Raw genomic sequence first — 16,393 nt, forward strand, 5'->3', positions numbered from 1 at the left:
TGGATGAATGACTTCCGAGCGACCTAACAAGAACTGGGAAGGTATTTTTTTTGCAGTAGGTCTTGATTGTGGGGGAGATGTTTGGCAGAACTGTAGGCTACTTTGACTGGACAATACCATACAAATACAAATGAATAGCCTATATGCATTTAGGCAAATCAATGATTGACGATGTGGTTTATGCAGTAGGCCTAGGCCTATCCCATGCTGTCCGTTTATATAGGCCTAGTAGTGGTGTCGGTCAGGAGGTCAAGCTGCATCCATTGGTCTCCTGACAACTGTGCATCTGACCCGCCATGGACTCACTTGAAAGGAATAAAAATCCAGTGATGCCGCTAGTTCTCCTTAATTACCGGCCTCGGTGCGTTACGGAAAGAGATTAACTGTAGGCAGTAGCGGACTGGCCGTCTGGAGCACCAGGAGAAGAACCGGTGGGCCGGTCGATCTGTGGGCCGTGGGGCCAATGGATGTGCTGGTCGGTCAGGCTGTTTTGTTGTCCCAGTCCATCCCTAACTGTAGGCCTCTATAGGAAACTCTGAGGCCAGGCCTTCTGTATACTGGAGCCAATACATTGGCAGATGCAAAAAGATGATCATCATATGTGTGAGATGACAGAAGGCAGGTACACCAGTGTGTGTGTTCCGTGGCATCAACGGTACTTCGCTGCTGACCATAATTACAAATTGATATATTCTCATAATCTGTTTTCAAGCATAATTAATGAATAAGATGGCTTTTATTTAGTGAATAAAAAGGACTGAATCATTCACAATTTGCACAAAGGCAAAACCAGTGTTTACGATGGGAGCAACATGGTTGCATTTCCAATAGCTTTGATGAAAAGTAAGGCGAATCTGTAGGCCTAACCGTTACTTTGATTTACTTCTTCACACACAGTCATCGGTGTGTGCACCATTTGCATGTAAACAGAAATATTAGGGGAATATTTCTTTTTGCAGATCATGTAAACAGCTTAATCGAAATATTGTCTTATTCAGAGTAAGTGAATCATCATAGTATTGTGTGCATATAAACATGGTCAGTGATAAGGGATGACGTGGCCCATTATTCTACATGAATAATGAAAAGAGAGAATGGTGGAAAAACGTCATACTGTACACTCCCATAGCCAATATACAGTGCCCTGTGTAAGTAATGGGACAGTGAAGCATTTTTTCTTCTTTAGGCTCGATACTATATTTGAAATCAAACAATTACTATTTCACCAAAAAAATCACAACAAATTGATGGTATTTGTGTAAATATTGGTTTCACCATTCAGAAATCACAGCGTAGTTTATGCATAGTCCCCCTATTTTAGGGTACACAAAAGTAACAGGACGATTGGCTTGACAGGTGTTTCTGTTTAAGTCAGATGTGTTCCATCACATCGTTTGTGAAGGTGAAGAGAGAGAGCTGCAATGTCTAGTATTGATTCTAGACTTTGCATTTGCTGTTGTCTGCTATTGATCTTTGTCAACATGAGGACCAAAGAAGTGTCAATGAAAGTCAAGGAAGCCATTATTAGGCTATCAGGCTATAAAACTATCAGAAACATGGCCAAAACCTTAGGCTTGCCAAGATCAACAGTTTGGAACATCATTAAAAAGAAGAAAAAAACGCACTGGTGAGCTCAGCAATCACAAATGGTCTGCCAAGGAGACTTCAAGAAGACTTTAAGAAAAACAAAAAAACAACTGGCCCACAGATCTGGAACAATTTCCAGGAGGTAGGCGTGAATGTGTCAGAGACTACCATCTACAGAATATATCACCAGCTAAACTACAGAGGCTTCACTGCAAGGTGCAAACCACTAGTTATCCTCAAAAAGCATCGTCAGGTTACAGTTTGCTTTTTAGACAAAAATGCATCAAAACAAATAACAACTGAAATTGGCTGCAGTACAGGCCTGGCAGAGCATCACCAGAGAAGACACCCAGTGTCTGGTGAGGTCAATGAGTCGCAGACTTCAAGTAGTTATTGCATGCAAAGGATTGTCCACCAAATACTAAACATGAGTGCTTAATTTGGACATTTGATAAATCTGTCCCATTACTTTTGGGTACCCTGAAAACAAAGTGGTGTAATTTCTGAATGGTGAAACCAATATGTACACAAATACCATAAAATAAAAGATGAAAATCTCTATGTTTAATCTTATAATAATAGTAATTCAAATCCAAACTTTTGGAGTGTAGAGCCAAAAGAAGACAAAATGCTTCACTGTCACTGTTATTTATGCAGGGCACTGTATGTTACAGTTACAGTGCCTTCGGAAAGTATTCAGACCCTTTCACTTTTTCCACATTTTGTTGTGTTATAGACTCAGTTTAAAAATGATTAAATTAAATGAATTTGCCATCAATCCACACACAATACCCCAGAATGACAAAGCGAAAACACGTTCTTTTGAAATTTCAGTAAATTTATTAAAATTGAAATACAGAATTACCTCATGTACATAAGTATTCAGACCCTTTGCTATGACACATTTAAAATTAACTAAAATGCAAAAATGTCATCAACAAATCACTCAATAACTTGAATTGAGTCCAACTTAATGCAAGGATAATAGTTAATGTAATTTTGGAATTAATATCTTTGTTTTTATAGAGTCTCTGACTTGCATAGGAATCAATTACACACTGTGTGAATTAGGATGTCACTACCAACTCAACTACCAAATTTCATAATTTTCTCTTGATCCTGACAAACTCCCCAGTCCCTGCCGGTGACAAACATACCCATACCTTATTCTTCACACAAGAGATGGTGCAGAAACTGCATCACATGCACTGGATTTGCACCAAACTTAATGCTTTGTAGTAAAACCAAATAAACACATTTCCAGACACTTTCTGCTGAATTCATTGTTGCAAGCACAATTATGGATATGAGAGAGATTATTTTCCATTAAGGGATTCTTTTTGGCCACTTGGTTATAGACCAATTTTGTAGAGTGATTGAGATGATGTTCCATCAATTGTGCTTTTTCCTCTCCATCATTCAAATTTTTGTAAGTCTCCCCAGGCCTCAGGGTCGCATTCCTGAGCAGTTTTGTTTCTCTCCATTTGCTCAGTTTGTAATGACTACCTGATCCTCACAGTGTGATTCCTATGCAAATCAGAGACCCTATAAAAACAAAGATGTTAATTCCAAAATTACATGAACTATTATCCTTGTATTAAGATGGACTCAATACAACTTAATGAGTGATTTGTTGATGACATTTTTGCTCATTTTAAGAGTGTCATAACAAAGGGTCTGAATACTTATGTACATGTACTTATGTAGACAAATTATTTTAATTTCATCAATTTTAAATTGAGTCTATAACACAACAAAATGTGGAAAAAGTAAAGGGGTCTGAATACTTTCCGAAGGCATTGTATGTATAAGGTAAACACTATTACAGGTATGCCTATTCTTGACAATTTGTATAACATTTCATTGACTTTATTTCAAAAACCAAACTGCCTTTTCAAGATTTTGTTATGTGTCTTACATTAAGTGTATTTAATATAATAAATACAGAAACTTGTCAAATTAGGAAGAAGCCTATGCCTAGCCTATGGGTTTATGAGCAGATGTACCAACATCATACACTTTTACATCAAAATTGTTTCACATATCTGTGATAAAACGTGTTAAAAAGAAAATAATATCTATCCTCTGGCCTTATCACTGCCAATGTACACTCACTGAACATTTTATTAGGAACACGATACTAATACTGGGTAGGGCCTCCCTTTGCTCTCAAAACAGCCTCAATTCTTTGTGGCATTGATTCCACAAGATGTTGGAAACATTCCTTTGAGATTCTGGTCCATGATGGCATGATTGCGTCATGCAATTCCTGGAGATTTTTCAGGTGCACTTTCAAGCTGTGAATCTCCCGTTCTACCACATCCCAAAGGTGTTGTATTGGATTCAGATCTGGTGACTGGGAAGGCTACTGAAGAACACTGAACTCATTTTCATGTTCATGAAACCAGTTTGAGACAACTTTTTTGTGACATGGTACATTATTATGCTGGAAGTAGCCATTAGAAGATGGGTAAATTGTGGCCATAAAGAGATGCACATGGTCAGCAACAATACTCAATTAGGCTGTGGCATTCATGCGATGATTGATTGGTATTAACAGGCCCAAAGTGTGTCAAGAAAACATTCCCCACACCATTACACCACCTCCACCATGAGAAGGTTTACAGGTGTTCCTAATGAAGTGTTCAGTGAGTGTATATGTACATTTGAGTTTTCAGTGTTGCTCTGAATAAATGTTTTAAGATGCCTTTAGTAATAATTAAAAGATTGTTGTGTTGTTTTTCATGTCGGGTATTAGGAAAATTACAAAATGTGACAATGAAAATGTAATCCACTTAAAGGTGCAATCCTTTGTTTTAAGATAAATGGCTGGCCCGCCACTTGTTTTGGTATAAAGTTAAATGTGGTAGCATTCAAGCTTTCTAATGGTTGTTAATGACAATGTTTAATCGGTAACGATCAGGGAATGAGATCCCTTGAAATAAATATTTCAATTATGAACACTGTTTCCAAAAAGCGTGTTACGGTTCCCCCTCCTAACCAACCCTCTGGCACCACCTCGAGGCCGCGGCGGTCATCACTGGAGCGTCTTCCTCCCAGTCAACAGCGCACCTGGACCCGATCCCCAATCAGCACACCTGCGACCCATCCCCAATCAGCACCCTATAAGAACCCTGCCCGGTCTTCACTCCAGTGCCAGATCGTACTGTGACTTACGGTAAACCTTTCCACGAGACCCGCAGACGCTTCTAGCCCTCCCGAGTTTTCCTAGCTGTTCCTTGTGTCTTGTCTTTTCCCTTGTGACTCTCCTTGTTCTCCTGTGCACCTCCAGAACCCTTTTCTTCCACGGACCTACCCCTCTCTACTACTGGATTCCCCAGTTAACGTACCTTGGACCGGACCCCGACGACTACCCCTACGGATTGTCCCATGGCTCTCTTCCCCTCCCCTCTCTTTTCGCCTTTCTGTCTCTGGTGGCGGCCTCTTCAATGTCCGAGACTGCAAGTCCATTTCGAGGGTTATATTATTATTATTAGGGAGGAAGTTGTTGTTTGGAACTTCAAACTGAATTTTGCCTTGGTGGCAGATTTCCAACAGACTTACAAAAAGGAGCATTTTGCGACACCTGTGGCAACAATGTGAATTACAGCTGGATACAGCCTCTTCCCAGGCAGAATAACTAACAACACCAACCTTTTAGATACCGTCAGGCTATTAACAGGCCTGCTATTTTCAACAAGCAAAATTACATTGGAACCCTGTTTGTTTAATTTATAATGTATATAAAGATTTATTTCAGCAACAGTTGAAAACACCATGTAATTGTGCAGCTTCAAGCCATCATCTTGGATGAGAAAAGGCTGTTGTTCCACCTTTTTATCAGTTTGATTGATAAATGCAGGGACTTTCATACTATGATATTGATTATGGAAATGTAGTGCTATTTCTGTGTAAAATAGTTGCAAAATGCACCTTTAGGAGATGGTGCTTGGGGAATGTGACCACTGTCAAGTTCATAGACAGAGCTCTGGATGCAAGGACTAACAGTCCATGACATTGAAATTCTAGTTTTAAACATATTTCAAAACTACTTGTTTACAATTACATTGTTCACACACAATGAAGTAAAACAACCTTGTATTTTGGATTATAGTGAGATACAACAGTTGTACTAAGCTCATTAGGCATTTGTAAATCATATTCTTTGAGAATCAATGGGTATACTGCATTGAAATGACCATTGGACAACAGAACAAATCACAGATTGTGCCTTTAAAATGGTCATTATCCACCATTCCCTCTGAGGCTAGAACTGTAGGGTTTCTCATTACTCTTCCAGTCCACATACTATAGTGCCTGTCACCTTTTCATGTGTACAGTTGTAGTGTCTCACTCTCCTTGCCTGGGGGGCACTCTTTGCCCTCCCCCTCTCCCCTTTGTCTCTCATCAGGCCTCGGTCCCCCCAGGCACAATGTCAAGAGGGGGATCGACCATGGATGCACGGGAGCTGCTCTCTGTTTGCCCTTGTATAGACTGCAGTATTAAGTCCCACACAGTTAAAAGAAAATGTTTTGAAACACCCAAAAATGTGAAAAGATCTTGCAGTAGTTGCCATCATTTTGCGGGCGGGGGGTGGGAGGGAGTTGAGTTTACAACTTATTGTATTGTTATAATCATTTTAATGGATATTCTTGGCAATTTTTTATGCTGTATTAAAGGTTATTGGTAAATTGTTCCATTACCATTTGTGAGATTGGTACATCAATTCAATTGTAATGCAACATAGAATAAACTTTTCAGCTATTTCCTAACACCAACAAAACTGACAATTCAGTCAGTGTTAACTTTTCAGAATGAGAAATTCAGGGTTATGATTTGGTTACATTGGAAAACTGTGTTTTGTATATTTCTGTTTAATGCTGAAGTCTGCCTTCGTCCTAGCTTAGGAAATGTAAGAAATATTGAGCACTTTCGAACCATCAATATCCCCAGATAAATGTATTTAAGCAGACTCAGTTCATATTCTTTCCTTTTTTATTTCACCTGCTCATCTGCTTTGGACATGACAACTACTGAGCTCCTTCTTCTCCTCCATCCCTCCTTTACATCAGACACTCGCATAACATTTTTAAATTAAGAAAATGAACTGCTAGCGCCTAGGGTGACTTTGCAAGCTATTTAAATCTTTAAATTCACAACATATTTCCTATACTTCATCTAATTGAACTAACTGCAGGGTTTCTTTAATTAGAAAAAAGGATCAAGCCTTTCTACACATGCACAGTCTCCCCGAGGCAAAAAACAAATGGAAGACGAGAATGTAACACTGGAGTCTTGCTGTCTAACAGACGTTGTGTGTACCGCTCTATTTCTTTGCTTGACTTAACAGATGAAAGAACGTTTACGTTCATGTCCAATAAATGGAAGCATATTATGGAGCAGTATTTTTTATCTAAACCTATTTCTTTGCAAGATAGGGAATACGTTGAAGCAGTAATGCTTGGATATAAGCTATTGTAAAGATGTTTCGCGTCCATCTGCCTTACTGTGTGCTTTCAATGACTGTCTTGCACACATAAATGAAAACACCAGTTGTCACAGTAAATATAACTATATGGGCGATTGATGTAGTGTAAAAGCGACACCACAGCCTTTGAATCCTACTGCATACTGCTGTGCGCATTGGAACGTAAAGTGGTTATCGTATGAATGGTCATGCAGTGACCAATGTTGTTCAATTGTAAGAGAACTCGGACATATTTCGATACTCATAATGGTTGCTTACCAAACCAAGCTAGTATTTGAAGAATAAAATGAATTTGCCTGCAAACCCTTGCGGGGAACATCTCCATCTACCAGTGCGCAATAATTGAAATGGCGCATTTGGCCCGGGGCAGTTGAAAGGGCGCTTTTTGCAATGGCATAATGCATGACGATAGACGTCATTTGGCTTCAATGCCAGAGGGTTGTTTGATGTTAAAATATGAGCTATTGGGAAGAGAGACAAGGATACTATCGGACAGACGGGATACGCGCTCTCTGCATTAACGATTCATTTTTATAATATCTGGACAGTAGACTCGGGTACTATTGACAGTAGGCTCCATAAATAGACATTTTATCATAAATAGACATTTTATCAACAAGTTAGATTTAAGTTTTACTCATAATTGCCTCATTCACATTGGTAAACCCAGTGAGAGAAGTATGACACTAATGTGCTACGGAGACAGATTAACCCTTTAAACCTACGAAACAGACATCGTTTTTAGGAATACGAATTTAGAAATATTGTTGGTAAAATCAGATTAACGTTTGGAATAAGAGACAGAGGATCACAATTTTCTTCTTGAAGCGAGTTGATGCGGGAGAATAGGCTGCGCTATTGTAACCTAATCCGTGCCCTTCGGCCGTTTGGAGAGCCCCGAGCAAGAATTCTTTCAGCGCCCTCCTCTTATTTGGAGATGGACTGGCTTTCTTCGTAGAAAGACTCGACGGCATATCAGAAAAAAGAAAGACGAGGACAACGACGGATATAAGCAAACGACGGAAGGCCGACATTTCTCACAGATCAAATTGGAAGGGAGAAGCCAAGTATATAGCCTATGTCTTCTGTGTCCGTGTCGTCCCAGGTAAGGACGCGATTTGCTTCGTTTGTAGTTTTTTTTTTGTGGCGAGCCTGTAGTCTGTCTGGCACAGAATCTTAAAGACACAGCAACACATTTAAATCCTAGCATTGGGGTAGATTCCCGGAATTGTAACCCAAAGTTTTCAAATATTTGGACTTCACACGGCGCTCCTAAAGGCATTATTGGGATATCATACTTGGATTGTGCCGCGGCGTATTGACCGAATATATACTGAAACAGGGGAACAAGAACAGCGACTGATAGAATCATCCCCGGACCGCATCTGACCTGCTAAAATGTTTGAAACGGTACGGTGGGTAGGTTCAATTTGCTTAATTTAATTGGTGTATAGTTCAGCCTATTTATTAACAATGTTTCAATGTGGTGTCCCTGGTTCATTTAGGCGCTGTCAGTAGGCATATTTGGAGGTGCTATCCGAGTTTGTAATTTATGGATCCCTACTATGCTTTATTGCTTTAATAACTGGAAGCTCTGGGGGAATTGCTATTCTTTGTGCATACTGTATATTAGCCCAATATGTATCCGTAATTAGACACATGTTTGTAAGAATAGGGCAATTACAGCGAATCTCACAATATGGTTAATTGATCAAAATAATTTACTCTGGCAAGTAGGATACAAGGGTAGACGGTAAACCTAGAATATTTGCATTATATTAAGTATGTTAGCGTTAGAATTTGAGATATGTTTTGGGAAAATATGAAGTGGATTTATTAGGTTTTGACAAGGAAGACAACACCCTGGAATATTCAGAGGTCTGTTCTGCTTGTTCAGCCCAGGGCAACTCGCCCCAGGCAAAACAACTGAATGAAGTTCACCTCCTGTTCACCTTTTATGGTTCAAAGAACTTCTTTACAATTGAGAGACTTGATGGGGGGGATGGTTCAATTAGTCCAGAAGCTGCCCTTGCCTGTTGCCCTGGGGTGATGGACGCCCTCTGTTCCTCAGTGTGGCCAACCTAAACTACTGTAGCTCATGAATATTACATGTTAAGTTGGAAATATTCAGACTTCTCCTCATCTCTGAAATGTGGTGGGAAGGGTATTTATTGACACTGTTAGACAGTTTCACATTTTTTATTAATTGGCTATAGCCAACTAGAGTCTGAACCATATCTCATGATCTACCAGTCATTACAATACTACTCTCTTTGATTAAAAGTAGACATTACAACAAGACATCCACCAAGATCCCATCACTATCCGGCAGGTATAGAACTGATCTCAAGTCAGTCTCACTATCCGGCAGGTATAGAACTGATTTCAAGTCGGTCTCACTATCCGGCAGGTATAGAACTGGTTTCAAGTCGGTCTCACTATCCGGCAGGTATAGAACTGGTTTCAAGTCAGTCTCACTTGATCTAAAGGGACGAGACGGAGCTGCTGACTGGAGACAGATACTGGACAGTGCACACGCACTTTACCTGTCCTTCATGGTCTTGTTCTGTTTCCTGTTTCTCATTGATTCCTTGTAGGAGGGACGGAGCATGTCCAGGATGTCTCTGAGCCGGTCCCCAGTCTCTCCGATGGCTTCACAGGGCATCCCCTCAGCGGCCCAGCTCACCAAAGCCAACGCCCCAGTCCACATTGACGTAGGAGGGCACATGTACACCAGCAGCCTGGCAACTCTCACCAAATACCCAGAGTCCAGGTAAGGGAAGACTCATGATGTGACACCTGGGGAACTTGAATTGATTTAGAATTTAGAATTCATTTTCATACAGATCAAGTTAGTGTTGAATTACCACGTTATACCACAATGTCAGTCCACACCGTACACTGGTCTTCTGAAAGCCTAACATAAGTGAGTTTTCAGTAGATGCACACATCCACACAGCACACTACATTTGTAGTGAAATGTAAACAATATTCAATAAGGTGCATGATTTGAGTCATGATAACAACAAAGCAAAATATTAAAATATCAGCTATCGTATAAGCTTACAGAAGCCGTAGGTCCCCACATATTTTACATGGTTCCTTTTCATTCGTGATATCCAATTTGTGAGAGAGCAAGTAAATAGAGAGAGAGGGCAGGAAAGAGTGGAGAAAAGGGTAGATTTTAATTGCTGTTGGGAGGACAAAGAGAGTGGAGCTGAGAAAGGCTGAGCTGGCCTGGGGCTGTGAGGTGAGAGTCCTGCTGGAAGACTGAAGGAGCACCCCAGGCAGAGAAGGAAAGATGAGCAGTGGGTTTTAGAGAACATTTGGCATCGATGTCGAGAGAGAGAGAAGTGATAGAGAAGTGAGAGTAGTAAAGATTAATGTAACCTCTGTTCTATTTTGCCCAGAGTGAGGGGTAGCTTTATTGTTTAGTTTGTTTGCTTGAAAGTCAAAGGACAAAATATTATATTAATATAATGTGATGAGGAGGTTCTAGGATCGTCTTGGTTGATGTATAGTTGGCCAGTTCGTGACGTTAGAATTATAAGGTTCTATGTCACATTTTTGTCGAAAACTAGTTATTTACCTATACTTAATTGTTGGACATATATTAATGTATTTGCAGTGTATTTTTCTTTTTAAAAGGGTTAGGGGTTAGGTTTTGGTTCGTAATTCATAAATTACGTTCCAACACCACATACTAAGTTCTACTTGTGATCCAATCATAACCCTGAATGAACACAGACGGACAATCAAAATCCACCTCTTATCCATGTAGTTCACTAGTAGTGATCGTGATCGGTAAGTTAACCTAACGTAAATGGTAACATAACACAAGTTAGTTAACATGACCACCTTGCAATTCGTTAGCTAACGTTAGCTAGTTCTCTAACATTAGTATTAGCTAGCTCACCATCAACTTGATATGTGCAGCTAAGTTATCTAACTTTACCTAACCTTACTTGTCTTGCATATTATGAATGGATTTTAGCTAACTTTAGTTGCAAGATTATTCAACATTGCAGTCAGTACGACCAACCATCAACACGGCCAGTTACTAAATTGACTTTTGAAAAATGGTCTATACTCAAGTTATACTTAAATGGTGACATTTTGGAACGACTTTTATTATACTAAGTTGTACTTGATCACTAACAATACATGTATTAAGTATACTTAAAGTATGTTAGGTATACTGCTTTATACACTTGATATATAAAGTATACTGACAGTTTAAAAGCAGATTTAAAGTAGTATAAATTATGCATTATTAGTGTTTAAGAAGAACTTAGTATGATAAAAGTCGCCCCATTTATTTTAGAATATTTAAATTGTTTTTGTTACATAAATGGTGGTTTATAATAATGGTTAAATAATGGTTTAATCAAATAAATGGTTTTAAAAGATGTTTTTAAGATGTTTTTAAAATATTTTAAAAAAGTTTGTACATTATTCACAACCTTTCTGTGTTGTCTGCAAATACAAAGAACACTATTTTGCACAATTTGCTTTTTTGGCTTTGATATAATAATATATTATATATAAATCAATTCATTCAAATCAATGGTCATAGTTATTCTTTAAAATGTAGGGTTTTACATTCTGAAGGGTGAGATGGAACCTTATAATTCTGAACAGGATCTGAGCTCTCAGAATTATAAGGTTCCATCTCCGTTTGGACCATCTCAAAAAATCCCATTTCCAAATGTTCCAGGATTTTCATATTCTATACTCTAAGTACCTGCAGGGTGATGGTCTTGTTGAGCTATAAAAGTAGAGTATACAACATAACAGTTTTTCCAGCTGGGATGTGAGAACTTTGATGCTCAATATCTCTGAACTACACTAAACGGAGATGGAACCTTATAATTCTAAGGTCACGAGTTATCATGCCTACTCACTAGGATAGCTTTACTATAACTGATATGTGCGCGATGCAAATCTTTGTCGCTTTTAGTGGATGCTATTCATACAAACGTAAGTGACTAGGTGGATATCTGTGCTATAGGTTTCTGCCTGAAATAGTTTAGACCACACTGTGCAGTCAATTACTGCAGTTTAAGGGCTCACTGAACATATTTTCGTTTTTCATTTATCTGTACTTAAAGGAGCTCCCAACCATTGTCTATTTCCAGAATCAGCCGTCTGTTTAATGGGACAGAGCCTATCGTGTTGGACAGCTTGAAGCAGCACTACTTCATCGACAGGGATGGAGACATATTCCGCTACATCCTCAGCTTCCTCAGGACCTGCAAACTACTGCTCCCGGAAGACTTCAAGGTAGCCCATAGGGATTGGAAGGCACACTTCGGAACACTCACCACCTAGAGTACCAAGTGATAATGTGGTATTTACCTAGCAACAATACTTTGTTTGGCCACAAAATGAAGCATCATCATTTATGCATTTCTGGTGAATAAAGTCACCTCTTGGCACTCTAGAAAGCTGACAATTTGGGTGACTTTATTCACCCTTGGCACTAAATGAGTTGAACAAACGCACATAATCATAGCAACTGCTTTTCTTTCTTGAGGCAAATTCAACATGGTTTTTCAAAATGGAAAATGATCAAATGATCCTGCAATGCCTATCACAGCAGTACCTCTCACTCACTGTGTGAGACACTTAAATCAGTGCACCATTCCACCTGCGGCCTGGCTCCTATTGGGCTCCATTCTGCATGGCTTACAGCAGGGGCACTGTGTGTTTTGTTAAATGTATGTGTGAGGAGGGGGTGTGTGTGTATGTGTGAGAGAGTGTCAGTGTGTGTGTGTGTGTGTGTGTGTGTGTGTGTGTACATGTGTATGTGTGTGTGTGTCAGTGTGCATATTGCATCCCTCTCATCTACCTCCCTGTAGTTAGTGTTGCTTCTGCTATTCTGCACAGGATGACTCAAGTGCCCCGCAGACAGAGCCCCTTTTTATAAAACACATCTATCCCTCGCTCCAAGCCTACGAGGGGAGGGGAGCTAAGGAGGCAGAGCTTTGATACAGAGTGGAGCCTGCGGGGGGAAGCCGCTCTGTAAGCTCTGTGAATGCTTGTTGTCAGAAGCAGTATGGAGCAAAGGGAGAGAAAAAAGCTGCCCTTTCTCTTTCACAAGCCGTAATTATGAATAGATAGTCTGCTGTAGTGTGTTTGTATAGGCTGTAATAGCATCACAATATGGGGCATGTAGGGAGATGTTATACTGAGCAGGGGAGAAATGTAGCTTACGGGTACTGCGTCGTCTTGTGGGTGAGAAATGGGGTGTACAGAGCAGACATCACACAATATGTCAAAGAGAGCGATAGCATATAGATACTGTATCCAGTATGTGTTTTTCGTGTTAAAATGACAGATCGACTCTTGGGTGTGCCCTAAAAAGAAGCCCAGACCCACCATCACATTTTCACTGCCTATCGTGAAAATGGAAGTCTGGAAGTCCATGTTGATTTTTTTCATGATATATTATGATCGAGTCTAGCACCCCGGCTGCCCTTGAAATTCAAACCCAAACCCTGCAAGTACACCAGTTTGTGTGTTGATATCAGTGTGTGTGTTGCAGGACTTCCCTCAGCTGTGTGAAGAGGCGCGTTACTACCAACTGACGCCGATGCTCCGTGAGCTGGAGCGTTGGCAGGTGGAGCGGGAGGCCCAGAAGAGCCCGCCCTGCGAGTGCCTGGTGGTGCGGGTCAGCCCGGACCTGGGCGAGAGGATCGCCCTCAGCGGGGAGAAGGTGCTCATCGAGGAGATCTTCCCCGAGACGGGGGACGTCATGTGCAACTCGGTCAACGCCGGCTGGAACCAGGACCCCACGCACGTCATACGGTTCCCCCTCAACGGCTACTGCAGGCTCAACTCAGTGCAGGTGTGGTAATACGGTGCTTCCGTGTGGTGATACAGTGCTTCCATGTGGTGATCCGATGCTTCCGTGTGGTGATATGATGCTTCCGTGTGGTGATATGGTGCTTTCGTTGTAGACTGACTCAGTTTCATAACAAAGCAAACTCAGACTAGTCAACACAGTAGCTCAGTAACATGGTAGAATAAACTCCGTAACATGGCAGGCTAAACAGGAGAAACAGTAAACAGGAGAATCAACTCTGTAACTCGGGAGACTCAGACTCAACTTAGAATTTTGCAGACTCAACTCAGTTCATCTCAGTTATCAACTTAGTGCAGAATGCTATCGATGAGGGGAATGTATTGACAGGATGTGTGTGATTTGACACTCTATTCTTGTCCTATATGCAGGTTCTGGAGAGGCTTTTCCAGAAGGGCTTCAATGTGACAGCGTCATGTGGCGGTGGCGTCGACTCCTCCCAGTTCAGCGAGTATGTCTTGTGTCGTGAGCTCAGGAGGGGTCAGTCTATCAGCAGCACCCCGATCAGGATCAAACAGGAGCCTCTGGATTAGCTCAGGCCAACATCGGAGAGATGTCACCTACGAAACAATCAAACTCATCTACTACATGAGTCTTCCTTATTGTCTTTTGGTCTGAAAGAGAGGAAACCATGTGCCAAAGGCAATATTGACCAAACAAGAGCCATGTAGGTTTGGGACCAAAAGACTTGTATAGTATACATACAAGAACCATAGAAAAAAGGGGTTCCCTGGAATGACGAACTTGTCAAGGGAGAGCTCTTCTGTTGTGCTCAGCTTCCATTTCCACTAGTGATGTTTTTGATTCAGAGGTAAGGGAAACATCCCTTTGGACTGAGTGAACAGGTGCCCAGGTGGTGCCCAGGACCAGCCTCCTGATAAGGAGCTTAGTGACTCCAGGTCAGAGACACACAAACCATCCACTTCTTGTCCTGCCACAGGAAGAATATTTTTGAGTTCACTGCATTCTTTTATGACTACTTGAGACACATTTTTACCTTGGAGGGCAAACGATACAGTACGCTGATCTTAACACAGCAGGTGTCATGTGTAGATATTTGTATTATGAGATGTCCAAGGACATAATGGGATCTGAGTTTTGGGATATTGTTAATTAAATTGATAAATACATTTTCATGATGTACACAAATTCATTTGAATGGTGATTTGTGTATGTGATATGGTGCCAAAATGCACATAATTTAAAGATCTTTTTTTTTTTTTTATATAACTGCAATTTCAATAACTAATGTCTAAGGTATGTGTTTGCTTAGTGTGTCACCACTTTTAATTTGTATTGATAAAAAGATGATCTCAGTTGTTCCTTTTCATAAAACCGCAACAATCCAAACTTAGCAAAGTTGGGTGTAACCATACAAGATTATTCATGTTGCAAGTTTTTATTAAAATCAACACTGTCATGAAGTACATCTTTGTCCGAACACAATACTGCGGGTAGGCTGCTCCTTCTGACACAAACACTTCAAATGTTCCCCCCTTCTCTTACCTCATCCTCACTCCTCTCTGGTTACCCAAGTCACAGAGTTTCAGAACTTTCTGGAAAGACCATCCAAACAATGCTTAATGTACACATTTATCCTCAAATTATATGGTTCTACTCCGTCTTGGTTTTAACCTCCTTTTCCCGATCCCATTACCAAAAGGCAGATGTTGCAGTTGACTATGGCGGCGTCATATCTACCATAAGTCCATGGTATCAACAAACCAACAAATATTCACCCGAAGCTATACAGGTCAAAACAAGGTTTGTTTCCTAAAAAACAACAGCATCTAGCCCGACACCAATAAATTGAAGCTATTTTGGTTTCTTTTCAACCATTTTCTTTATTTCATTTTTTGCAAAGGTACAAACAATAGTAAAATTGCATTGCCTGAAATGCGTCAGGCTTGAATGCACAGACTGTAGGAAATATAAATAGTCACAAAAATGTGTCCTTCAACACATAGCTGGGTGCTTATGACCCAGACTCTTACTGAATATACATACACCACAGCTTTATTTATTAATTAGACCTATGCACTATACAAACAAATGCCCATTACTGTAAAAAAGACATTTAAAGCATTAAAAACCCTCAATGTACAGTCATTCCAAAAATTCAACTGAAAACAACTGCCTTTTAACAAATAAGGAAGCAGTAGTATCCAATTAGCATTAGAAAAATACTGCACAAATAATGACTGATGAATATTTTGAGCATTAGAACAGTATCTTTTGAATCTTGGATTTAGATTAGCAATGTCATTCTTTTCCAGGATAGGAAAAGTTGTGGATAGAATACAGGTCTTGAGAAAACTAGAGGAATGGAGCTTCATATGACATTGTTGTATTCATTTCATAAGCCTGCCTGAGTGAGGGTTCTGTAAATGAGAGCCAGCTCTCTGTATTCTGGGATGAGGTTGTCTGATGATACATTTTAAAAATGGCATTTT

At 40.2% G+C, this 16,393-nt stretch overlaps 1 protein-coding gene across 2 annotated transcripts; it reads left to right on the plus strand.

Annotated features, from left to right (window-relative positions):
* Window positions 1–7,810: 7,810 nt before the first annotated feature.
* Window positions 7,811–15,658, plus strand: LOC310802669 (BTB/POZ domain-containing protein kctd15-like). 2 transcript variants are annotated; one of them, XM_083667163.1, is made up of 6 exons: window positions 7,811–8,180; window positions 8,418–8,485; window positions 9,673–9,848; window positions 12,214–12,358; window positions 13,623–13,925; window positions 14,312–15,658. In XM_083667163.1, the coding sequence occupies exons 2-6, from the start codon at window positions 8,474–8,476 to the stop codon at window positions 14,471–14,473; spliced, it is 798 nt and encodes a 265-aa protein (XP_083523289.1). In that variant the 5' UTR covers window positions 7,811–8,180; window positions 8,418–8,473; the 3' UTR covers window positions 14,474–15,658. The 2 variants fall into 2 exon arrangements, with proteins under 2 accessions (XP_083523289.1, XP_083523288.1); XM_083667162.1 differs by lacking the exon at window positions 8,418–8,485.
* Window positions 15,659–16,393: the final 735 nt, after the last annotated feature.

The sequence above is a fragment of the Argentina silus genome (assembly GCF_951799395.1).
Source record: "Argentina silus genome assembly, chromosome: 3".
Taxonomy (NCBI): domain Eukaryota; kingdom Metazoa; phylum Chordata; class Actinopteri; order Argentiniformes; family Argentinidae; genus Argentina; species Argentina silus.

Coding starts and splice junctions, on each gene's coding strand:
- LOC310802669 (XM_083667162.1), top strand. CDS start 8,154: ATGTCTTCTGTGTCCGTGTCGTCCCAG. Junction 8,181..9,672: donor CTGTGTCCGTGTCGTCCCAG/GTAAGGACGCGA, acceptor GATTCCTTGTAG/GAGGGACGGAGCATGTCCAG. Junction 9,849..12,213: donor ACCAAATACCCAGAGTCCAG/GTAAGGGAAGAC, acceptor GTCTATTTCCAG/AATCAGCCGTCTGTTTAATG.